Source organism: Vidua macroura, chromosome 10 (genome assembly GCF_024509145.1).
Source record: "Vidua macroura isolate BioBank_ID:100142 chromosome 10, ASM2450914v1, whole genome shotgun sequence".
In the NCBI taxonomy this organism is placed as follows: Eukaryota; Metazoa; Chordata; class Aves; order Passeriformes; family Viduidae; genus Vidua; species Vidua macroura.
Genome location: NC_071580.1, coordinates 22,026,838 through 22,038,979, shown reverse-complemented (window position 1 = coordinate 22,038,979; position 12,142 = coordinate 22,026,838). Strand labels below are relative to the sequence as shown.

General features: G+C 39.3%; 1 protein-coding gene across 4 annotated transcripts in view; it reads left to right on the top strand.

Moving 5' to 3' along the window:
* The window catches only part of FARP2 (FERM, ARH/RhoGEF and pleckstrin domain protein 2), a 73,480-nt gene that overhangs the window by 20,137 nt on the left and 41,201 nt on the right, over nt 1-12,142 (top strand). For all 4 annotated transcript variants that reach the window (XM_053986086.1, XM_053986085.1, XM_053986087.1 and 1 more), the window contains exons 4-7: nt 1,141-1,183; nt 4,713-4,791; nt 6,506-6,603; nt 8,611-8,725. In XM_053986086.1, the coding sequence (XP_053842061.1) occupies nt 1,141-1,183; nt 4,713-4,791; nt 6,506-6,603; nt 8,611-8,725 (335 nt within the window). The remainder of the gene's footprint in view (nt 1-1,140; nt 1,184-4,712; nt 4,792-6,505; nt 6,604-8,610; nt 8,726-12,142) is intronic.

Sequence of the window (12,142 nt, the reverse complement as noted above, 5' to 3'; positions counted from 1 at the left end):
CCTCCTATCCTCTGAAAGGAGAAACATGAACTCAAAGTGTCCTCTGCAGAGAACTTAGAAAATCAAATTATGGTGTGTAATTTTGGTGGTGTTCATATTTATCCTCAGTTAATTCAGTCTTCAATTAATTTTCCTGAAGAGCCATTACAAACCTCTTTCTAATCAACACAAACCTCAGCAGGCACACAGGCCTGCAAGCTTTTTAAATCATTGATCTAGATCAATGCTGACACCTTTAAGCCTCCTAGTCACTTATCCTGTACCTTGCAAAGAGGACAGTGTGGCTTCTAAACTGGAAAATGTTCCTCAAACTTTCCTTTCATTTTGATTTGTTGTGGTTTTTTTGAACTTTTTTTAAATTACTATTTTTTAGATTTATGAGAATATGACTGAGAACATAGGGAATGCTAATGGCACTAAACCATGCTGCTCTCGAGCTGAGGAAATACACTAAAGCTGGTTTAGTTTCTGTTGCTTGTGCACAGTGTCCAAACTGTTCCTGCAGCTAATAATGTTCTTAAAATCCTCAGCTGTCTCACAAACAGAGCAGTAACTAGTAAGGGCCAAACATAATTGTCTTGTAACAATTTTCTGTTTAGAAGAGTGGGGAAAATAAAAGGTTGAGCTTCCAGAATATTTTGCATTACCTTTATGGATGCTCCTTTTACTAGAACAATAGTCTTTCTTTTAAAATGTGCTTGCCAAAAGAGAAAAAATGGTGGGAAGTTAATATTGAGTAAAAAGCCTTAAGTAGGTAGGTAAGAGTGACAGAAATAGCACAGAAGGGAAAAAACCATTGGACCTTTTCATGTTCTGCAGATTTTCTGTAATTCTGCAGCCTGGCTCCTGTCAGACTGTGGGTTTTGACATGACTCCTGCCCTCTTGGCACTGGGGCTCTGCTTTTGCTGACTTGACTCTTCTTCTGTCCAGATGAGCTTTAGGCACAGATGAGTAGCTTTTGTATTGATGCATGAGAAATGTCAATTCAAATAGATAACTACACAATAGAGCAAAGGAATTACTGCATTGAGGAAGAAATGCTACTCAGAAATTACTGCTTAATTTGAATTTACTTCTGATGTTTTCATATTATATTAAATAAGAATGTAAGTTTGTAATTTTTTTCTCTTCAATTTCAGATTTGGCTGGAACCTATGAAACCTGTTATTAAACAAGTACGGAGTAAGTAGTTTTAAAGAAGGAAGTTTTCCTTAATTTGCATCTTCTTTATGTGGGTTGCTTTCACAATTACTACTTGATTTACTGGTTATGCTTCCCTGTAAAATACACATGGCAGGGGTGATAGTGATTCCTGCTGGGGCATGCTAACCTGACATTTTAATAGGTACTGTGTGGTGGGTGGAATGGAAACTTCCTGCGGGTAGGGTTCTTTCTCTGATAAATATCTGGGTAGGTTGGCTCAGCTGGTGTTATATTGAAGTGAAATACAACAATTGCTGTGTTAGCTTTTGGAAGTTGTGTTGTCATACCGTGGGAAGAAAAAGGAACATTTTGGCTGATTCCCATGGCAGCTCTTTCCACATGCTCAGGAGCAGCTGCCCTGGAGGAGCAGAGGTGGGGATCTCCCACCTGGGTGCTGGCTGCAGTGTCAGAGCCTCTGCCACGGCTGTGAAGTGTGATCTTGCCTCTATACCACCTAAAAAGTGTTAATGTGAGAGGCACCTTAAAGGCCCAAAACAGTTGAAAAATGCAGGTTGCTGGTTGGTTCTTCTGATGTTGAAAGATTAGATCCAGCTTTTTGTTTTTCCTCTGCAGAACACAGTTAAGCAATTTGTTTTGTGATTCTGATTGTAGAGGCTTTGTGGAGGAACAAGATCAGGAGGGTGTGGTAGATTCCTACTCCTTTTCAAATCTTGATTGAAATATGTTGAAAATGAGTACTGGGAAGTAGTTTTTAGGTACTCTTCTGTCTAAAATTGATTACCAGAAAATATGAAATCATCAATTCTAGCTCATTTTCTAGCTTTAAGGTCATGGTTTTTGACTTTTGTCGACACTGTTTTTTAAGCAGAAGAGCCAAATCATCTATAAAATAAGGCTCCTTGGGAGAGTACAGAATATTTTCACTCTATTTTCCCTGCCAAAAAGATGTTGGGAGTGCTGTCTTTTTATATCCTCCTGCCTAGAAGGAATTATGTCCCAGTCAAAAGATCTGGTGGATCATAGGTCTACAGTGTTGCTTGGTTTCTCCTTCTGTATCCTTTCCTATACTATATAAATTGTGGAAACTTGACCTTAGACCACAGACAGTGTTCCCTGATTATACAAATATTATTCTAAAATAGTCTAAAATAATGGGGATGTACTAAGATTTATGGCTGCTTTACAGTCTGCCACCCATGTTGTGGTGCCAGTGAAACTGAAAAATTTATTTATTTTTTTTGTTAATATTATTCTGTAAGAGATACCAGTCAGCTGTCTGGCAAATGTTCGTGTTCTGAAAACAATTTTAAATTGACTGAAATGTCCTATTTTGTATATATTGGGGGGTTTGTTTGGTTGTTTGGGTTTTTTTTTTTTTCCTGTAGAATATAATGATCTTGAAGTTAAACTTCTAACTTTTAGTCCAGCAGCAGGGGAACACAGATGTTATGGACTTTTAGGTGATCTTGCTCAAACTTGTTGGTTGATGTTGCTGGTGATTGCTGTGTACCTGCAGATGGGCACTTCTGAGTCTTTGACATCCTCTCTAAAAACAGAAGTTCTTGGTTTGCTCCCAGTTAGTTTTGGCTTTGTGACATCCATTGAACTTTGTCTTGTGTGATAAGATTTGGAATTTTTTAATTAATTTCAAATGAATGCAGTCAGTTTTACTAGTGAATCACTCCAGATGGGAAGGAGTTTGGATCCAAATTTTCAGCCTCCTAACAGACACACAGTATCAGGTTGACATTTGGGTACCTTCTCTGAGGTGCTGCTATTTTATACAATAGTGTTGTATTCACCATTCCTGCCTGGATAATTTTTCCTCACATCCTTTTTGTTTCTTTCTTTTGCTCAGACTTGGCTTCTTAAAAAAAATTCTGCATCTTGGTTAAGACTGAGCAAGTGTTTCTTTCCCTAATTTGAGTGGAACTTATTCATAGAGGAAAGGCAAGACAGCCTAAACAAAAAGAGGAGGGTTGTGCTACAGAGGCAAATATGCAATATTATATTTTTAATTTTTTAATATTTATTATCATTTGATGTAAGTGATGCTTGAAACACTTCCAAAATTGCTCCCACATTGACACTTCCACTTGATTGACATCAGTAATGTGCAGGACTGTTCTTAACCTTGTGAAGGTTAGAGGCTCAGAGTATTTTCAGAAATTTGATGTAAAGTTTTGGTCTTTTAACTGGAACTATTTTTTTTCCTCACTTGGTCTATGTCTAGAACTGTAGAATCCTTAATCTCTGCCAAATGTGGGCTTTCTGTGTCATTATAGGGTGTTATTTCCAGCCTCCTGTCATTTCTAGATACTACACTGTAATTAGGATATGGATTTTAGTTTTTTTGGTTTTTTGTTGTTGTTGTTCACCAAAGCTTTGGTAAATCTGGAATTGGAGGCTGGGAGCTGCTCTTGTCACAGCTGTGATAGTGAGTTCTCCCAGCTACTTGTCAAAAAGCAAAGTTTGTTATTCTCTCTCATTAGCAAATGAGAGGATGAGTGAAGGAATGTTTGGCCTGTGGGAATCAGATATTCCAGAAGAAGAAATCAGTGTACTTTGGGGCTGATGGGGTTAAACTGGACTTTGTTAAACTTTGAGAGATCCTGTTGCTTAAAATAAATTAAAGCAGGCTGCTTGTGCTCCAACAAGTTTGATTTATTTTTAATTTGGGTAAGTTTACTTTGAAACAGCGGTGGCAAGAGGAATCCCTGGGGGCACTGCCTGGCTCTGGTCCAGAGGGTGCCTGTGGACATCAGGTGGATGCTCAGCAGGCTCCTGGAAGCACAGCCTGGCCACTGCTTTGCCTGCCTCTGGAATACTTGGCCTCATTTGCTTTCAGGCAGGGAAAACAATGGGAAAACAGTGCTGCCCAGCCCTGGCATGGTGAGAGACTGTTGTACCCTGTAGTAATTCCTTCAGAAATCCAGGGGAAACAGGGATTGTGGTTCCACAGGCTGAGTTGTGATGCTGGAACTGTTAATTTAGAGAATTATGGATTGTTCCCAATAGTGACCAAGGGTTCTCTTTAATTTTGAAAATTAAATTAGTTTTCTGGAAATGTGAGGAAATGTGTATTACCAGGCATGCTGGGAGCAGGCTGCAAACACCCTTTTATCTGCATGGGGTGCCAGCTGGGTCTGCTGGCATCAGTCCTGATGGTAGGGATGGGTGTTGGGAGCCTGTGGGATGTGTCTCCCTTCTGCTCTCCTGCTGGGACCCTGTCCCTGGGTCACCTCTGATGGTCTTTTACGCAGCCAAGCAGCTTCTTTGGAATATTACAGATTTCACATTGCATGAAACTGTTTTTCCAGCATTCAGCCTGCAGGCTCACCTTGTCAGCGGTATCCACGTTCCTCTGGAAAACAGCTGCTTTATCTCACTTGACACTAATCTACACCAGAGCCTACTGTGGTTAGCTGGGATTTGAAATCTGGCTAGAATTTCTCTGTGTTGGTTCTCTGCCTGTTGGCAAACAGAATATGCATGTGTTTATGAAGAACACCGGGTGCTTTTGTGAAATGACCAACTTTTCTTCTAGGACCAAAGACTACAATGCTTCGTCTGGCTGTAAAGTTTTTCCCTCCTGACCCAGGCCAGCTGCAAGAGGAATATACCAGGTAAAGTATTTTTAGAACTATTGGACATGCTTTATGTACTGAATTAAGAGAATAGGAAGGCAGCATAGCTGCCAAGCAAAACTGAGGAGGAAGATGAGTGAAAGAGCACTTACAGTGAATGTTACAGTTTCAGCAGACATGTGTTGGCAGATGAAAGTTATCAGAAAAATTACTTTTCAAAACAGAAAACAGCACAGGTTAGGCCTTTCCAGCATCATGTGGTCAAGGGAGTCAGAGTATACAGAAAATACAGATGTTTATAAACACTGTCTATAAAAAAAGAATATATAAAATAATCAGTACATGTTTTAATAAGTGATTTAAACTTCCAAACATACTTTGCACTTGCAAACACACTTTACTGTTCACAGTTTTAACCATGCTCACCATAGGTTATTTTTGTGGCTTGCTAATGGATCTGTGGTCACTTAAGCAGCCCTACCCACCTGCTAGCACCTGGGGATCTGATTTGAAGTCTGCTTCTAACAAGGACATTACCCAGATGTTGGTGTTTAAAGAGCTCATTTAGTGCTTTTCACAGTTTCACTACTTTTAATTGGAATTCCTCATAGGTTCCTTGTTATCCTTCAGATGTATTGAAGAACAAACCAGCATGACAACTGTTGTGATTGTCTCTTGTAAGGAGAAATACTATCTAAATATTTCCTTTGCACCAAGTTTTCTTATATTAACTGCTGTTTCATATAGGAAATTCATCAGGAACACAGCTTTTTAGAGCAGGAACTGTATTTTGCCTATTTATTGAGTATTTATGGGCTGCACTTAGAGCATTTGGGTAGTCAATGATGCTGTTAATGATACTATATTCTTTATTGTGAGTGTACTAAAAAAACTGAGAGCTCATCAGACATACAGAAAGCAGAACATACTTTTTGAGAAACCTTTAATACATACTTATACTACTTAAAAACTTTAAAAACCCCTATCATTCAAAATATATAACATTTAGTATATTTTACTTCAGGAATAAAATTTTAAACTCTTTTTTAAAAAATCATATTGCTATCTCTTAGGGTGTAATTCAGTAAAGAAAAAGGATCAGTCTGTCAGTTTGACGGTTTATAGTAGTGAATTGTTGCCTGTTTTCTGGAGTCCTTAGTGTATCTCCTTCCAAGTAAAAGGAACAGCATATAAAACTGTTGAACAAAAAATTATTCCTCTTTAACAACTGAATGGGAAATATTTTAGTTGAACTAATATAGCAGTATAAGAAAAGTAAACTGAACTTCTTACTGTCTTTGTAGGCTGCTAATATAGTTCTGTAAAATATAGCTGCTGAGTAGATTAGTTGAGTGCTAACAGAAATGCTTATCAGTTTTCCTAACAAAATACTGGAATCAGTGATGTCCTTCCATTTTTTTTTTCTAATGGATAAGATCACTTGAAGTGTTCTTTCTTTCCAGCTGAAAGAATGACAGCTGCTGTTACTGCACAGATGAAGCCTGCTTAAAACATAGTTTTTCTTCTGCTTCCTTGTTCCTGTGAGCCTTTTGTGCTGATAATTTGCACTGGAGCAGTCACAGGTTATTTTGGTTTGATTTGACAATCCTCGGTAGCCAGGCTGTTGTGTTATTCTTTGGAGAGCAGAAGGATCAGGACATGCTGCTTTTTTAAGCTCCTGCTCAGTTGTTCTGTTGTCCTTTCATGTGTCAGGATGATCTGTGTAACTCCAGCCCTTGTACCTCTCCTGCAGGTATCTGTTTGCATTGCAAATCAAGAGGGACCTGGCAGAGGAGAGGCTGACCTGCAGTGACAACACGGCTGCTCTGCTGGTCTCCCACCTTCTGCAGTGTGAGTATCCCAGCTGGGCTGGCACTGCTGGTGGTGCCAGTGCTAACCCACATTAAATCACACATAGAAGCTTTTGGTAACTAAAAGAAGTCTCTGTCTCACAGTATGTCCTTCTCCACACACTGTAAATATGTTGGGGTTTCAACCCTGGGATGGTCATCAGGACTGATGTGGGGAGGAACAGCTGGTGCTTGTGTATGAGGTAAACTTGGCTTCAGAGGGGTAGCACAAAATCAGCACCTTGCTGTTTCCCTGGCTCTGCAAGCTCTGTTGCCAGCACTCTACATCTTCCAGACAGCTGTTCCCACCTGTCTAGGTGCTCCCTTGGCTTCACTTCTCACTTTTCCTGTGCCTTGGGAGGAGATGGCTGTACTGGAACTGGGCTGAAATGCAGCTAAGAACCATGCTGGAACAGGTTCTGCAGTGGGGTTGTCTGTCAGCAGCTTTCCTCCTTGCTGGGACTGAAAATGGAAATGGGAAGCAATTCATTTGGAAGCACTCCATGCTGCTGCTGGCTCAGTCTGTACATGCTTAAAGACCTAAAATGTGGCCTTAGAGACGGGGAGGTTGGAAACCTTGAGTGAATTCAGACACCAAATTGCTGGAGCAGCAGCCAAAGTGTTCACAGGTCTGCAAGCTGACCTGCAGGCTTTTGGTGGCTCTTTGCTGGCTAGAAGCAAAAGCTGATCAATAATACTTCTTCACATGTGCACTGCTAAGTAGTTATTGGTTGTCTAATTCTGCAACGCCATATAATAATACAGTTATAATAGTATTACTTGTGGTGATTTTATTGGAAGAGCAAATCTGTCTTGTATGTGTGCCATCAGTGAGTGACACCATTAAAACCTGCTCATGATTTTCCAGCACTGTGGAGCTGATGAGAGAATCTCATCATCAGGCCTTGCTTAGCCTGATTCTGCTCTTCTGGAAAATGGGCTTTGAGAAATAACAGGTTTATTTTCAACAGAAATTATTTTACAAGAGCTCCCTTCAGTATTTTTTTACTCCTTTCATGTGCTGGCTAGGCTTTAAACAGGATTTGCTGGGTTCTTGTTAAGAACAATCCCATTCCTTTCTCTGACAGTAGCTGATGGCAGATGCCCTCAGACGCAGAGCATGCATATGGCAACTCTCCTTTTGCTGCAACCATCTCATAATCACTGCACACACAGCACCACAGACTGGCTCTGCATCAGTTTGATTGCCCTTATATTTGTCTAATTTCTGAATTTACTTATATTTTTGGCATCCTTCCACAGAAATGAGCTTCACATCTTAGTTTTTGGGAAGTTTTTAGGACAACGTATGTACTTTTATCTTTTAAAATGTTTCAGTTTTGAATTTAATGTTGCAACTTCATGTATTTTAATCAGAAAAAGTAAATTCTTAAAATTTATTTATTCAACTTGTAATTTTATATGCATTTGCCACGTGTTCTGCCTGCCTTGTACTTCTGTATTCTGAGCCAAAGACTTCTGATTGTTTCGTGTTGTATCAGGTGGAAGCTGTTCTGCACTTCACAATAAAGCTCTTTCCTTCTGTAAATCTTCCTAAATTCACAGCATTGCATCTGAAAGACATGGATATGTGAAGGGGAGACCAAAATTCCAGATGTAACTTAACATCTTCCCGAGTAGCCTTGTCTATTACTGTTCTACATATATATAGTAAAAAATGAACTGAAATATGCTATTTGGTATAAGGTACCTGGAAGGAGGAAATGTTCAGACCACCTCACAGATTTCTACAAGTCTCACATCTTGCACTCTTAAGAAGTCTAAGTTTTCCAGACAATGTTCAAATACTGCTGTAATCCCCAGGAAGTCAGCTTGGGGTAAATGTGAGTTTGGTAAAATGAAGCTGGATACAAAACATCGTGCACAAATTTGAAGCACTTAAAGGCTCTTGTGGTGTCTCTAATTCCTAACCAAATATTTTCTCTCATTGTTCCTTTTCCATTGTTTCTTCTTACTCTAACTAACATTGTTTTGTTTTCTGTTGTAGCTGAAATAGGTGATTTTGATGAATCAGAAGATCGAGAACACCTTAAAACAAACCAGTATTTGCCAAACCAGGAAAAACTTGAAGGAAAGATCCTGGAGTTCCACAGGAAGCATGTGTAAGTGAGGATTAATATAAACCACTGAGGTAACCCCTGGGCAGCAGATTGACTTGCCTGGGGGAAGTTGAGCAGCTGCATGACAGGATGACATTAAGAGTGTGTAAAATTAAACACCATTTACCTTGAGCAAGAAAGTTTGGTAGCAATAGTTACATAGTCAGGATGGAGTTGTTGGGCAGTAGTTTTTCTCAAGTTATTTTTGCAGTGGGCCTTTAATAATGTCCCAAAGAAAGCTTACATGTTATAATGGATATAGGCAAAATAATTCTTCAGAATTTCCATTCTACAAAGCCTAAGCTCAGTTTTGCCAGCATATGCTGGCAAAGAGCTCTTGTTTTTGTCTAGATAATTAGAAATCAATTGAATCATATTCTTTTGCTACACATTAAGTATAAGGGAGATGGAGAAGGATGGAGGGAGTGGGGAAGAAGTAACTTCTGTCAGAATTCATGCAATACCTTATCTTACAGCTGGGTATTTTTGAAATAAGGGAAGATTATTGGTGACAAAGAAACTCTGCCACAAATATAAAATTAGTTCCAACATGGAGTCAGGAACTGCACGAACTTATCTTTCTGTAATTTGTGACACCTTGCATATTAGGATTTAGCAATTTGAAGTTCTTCTAAAAATTGTGAATGTCCACACACGCAATTTATTGTGCATGGTTCTGTGTTTTAATCCAAACTTAGATTTTCCTTTGCTCTTTGTGGGTGAACTCATGGATTGTTGCTGACTGATTTTCTTTTAAGACAGAACAAGGCAGGGCAGCATCTGTGTTTAAAGACACATCCTATAGTATTGGAAAATTAGTTCCTGAGAATTTCAGTAATTAGCTATTTGCTGTTTATGATCAGTCATTTTAACTTGTACTGAAATTATTGCTAATGATGAAATTTCAGTTTTGTTGATTCTTCATGAAATCAGGTGCTTACTTTTTTTCTGCCTTTGAAACTTTGAGGTGCTTGTAGAAATTATGAAGAAACAAAAGAAATGTTTTTAAGTAATTTAAAGTAATTTTGAAGTAAATTAAAATATATGCTATGATTCTTCACTTTGGGAGAAAGTTGCCAGAATAGGGAAATCATTAATTTCATTATTTTTCTCTTGTCTGAAGAAAAGTGCTGAAATAAATAGTAATTTTAAAGCAAATTATAAAGGGGAAAATCCTTTTTACAGAACTTGTAGTGACATTGTGATACTACTGCAAGGTGCTGTGGAGTCTGAAGCTACAAATGGGTCATGCAAGGTTTTGATGACACTATGCAGGGTAGGCTGGTGGCTCTCAAATTTGAGGTGAAACATGGGATTTTTAGATCTAAGTACCCCCAGAGCATGGACAGAGTAGCCCAGTGTTAGTCACATACCAGGATTCTGTTGAGTTGCTTCTGCTTGTGGGGAATTTTCCTGGTTTGCTTCCCTTGATGGAAAGGTTGTGACTGTCTTCTGAGTCAGGGACTGGTAGTTCTGTTTAATAGATTTGAGCTTTTTTTTCGAACAAGGTACTTCTAATCATTGGTTACAATAAGGAAAGTTTGTATTTTTGCCTTGTCAGGAAGGTTAATAGGTAAAGATTCCTTGCTACATAAATGTACTTTTCAAAATTATTTTAATAAGAATTGCATTTAATACAGCCATATCATTGAAATGATTGTAAATCTTATTTTAAGGCAGTTTTTTAAAGGCAGAAGTGTACATGCAAGCCATGTTCAGATTAACAGCTGAGGCTTGAAAAGGTTACCTTTGAATGATAGAGATACCTGGGTACCTTGAGGGCACATTTTAAATTTTCCCCGTGCCTTTGGAAACATTTTTGTTAGAGAGATGTAATTTTGCAAGCTCTGCAGTTTTAAAATTAGCTGTGGCTTCCATGGTTTAACCCCAGCTCAGCCCCATGCTGCTGCTGGCTCCCCCTTGGTGGGTTGGGGGAGAGATTTGGAAGGGTGAAAGTGGGAAAATTCACAGCTTGAGATACAGACAGCTCAAATAGGTGAAGCAAAAGCCACACACACATGCAGAGCAAAACCAGGAATTCATTCCTTAATTCCCACTGGCAGGCAAGTGTTCAGCCATCCTCAGGAAAGCAGGATCCCATCACAGGTAACAGTGACTTGGGAAAACAAGCGCCATCACTCCAAATGTCCTCCCTTCCTCCTGCTTCCCTCAGCTTTATATGCTGAGCACGAGGCCATATGGGATGGAATATCCTTGGGGTCAGTTGGGATCAGCTGTCCTGGCTGTGCCCCCTCTCCCAGCACCTCCCTGGTGGAGCTGTGTGTGGAGCAGAAAAGCCTTTGGGTCTGGGAGAGCTTTGCTGGGCAATAAGGAAAACACCCCGGGTTATCAACATATTCCCAGCTCAAATAGAAATCTCAAACTCAAATAGAAATTTCAACCTGTGAAGAAAATTAACCCCAGCCCAAACTAGCACATACATCCCCTCCCTCTTCCCTTACTCAGGGAATATTGACCACCCTTTCCCATCTTCAGCAGTTGAGGGGGACTCTGAGTTTTCTCAGTGTAGACACATTTTTCCTCATTTCTGTTCCAAGGAGCAGGCAGGAGCAGAGACCTGGGTATTTGGCTTTTTCCTGGTGATGCTGCACAGTGCAGTTGGACAGACAAAAATGCTTCTCTTTCATATTATCCTGGTGTGTCACATTTTTACTTTATTCATTAATTTTAATTATTTATTTCCTTTAATTTACCTTATTATTCCCCCAGTTACCTGTAGCAGACTAATATTTTTGAGGCCAGGTGGGATGGGGCTTGGAGCAGCCTGGGATAGTGGAAGGTGTCCCTGCCCAAGGCAGGCATGGGGGACTGGATGATCTTTAAGGTCCCTTCCCACCCAAACCATCCTGGAATTCTGTGATTCTTCCACTGATGATTGCTCCTGAAAGATTTCTTGTACAAACCAGGTGTCCAGGAAGAGAAACCCATTTCTGGCAGGATGGCTCATCTCCTCCAGATTGTTTTTGTGGCACTTTCTGCCCATTTTCCTTTTTTTTTTTTTTTTTTTTTTTTTTTTGCTTCACTGTAGCTCTTAGAAGTGGGAGAACATCATCACCCTCAATAAAACAGAACCTGTGTATCCAGTCCATTCTGTAAATGGAGAATGTTGTAATTGGAAAGATGGCAATTGAGTGTTTATTTTCTATTAAAAATATTTTTTTCTTTTACATTTGAAAATACAGATTTCTTTCCTTTAAAAAAGAATAGGAATATGGTTTCTATACTTTGCAAATGTAGTAATGGTAAACAAGATGAGTTATATTTTTGGTGTAGCACATTAGTTATTGCTTCAGCAAGAGCCTGAATTAGCCTATTTTATCTCTATAGTTGATTAAAAACAAAATATGTGTATCTTGTAGATGGTGTATTGGTGCTGGTGCAATTAATTCCTGGCACCCA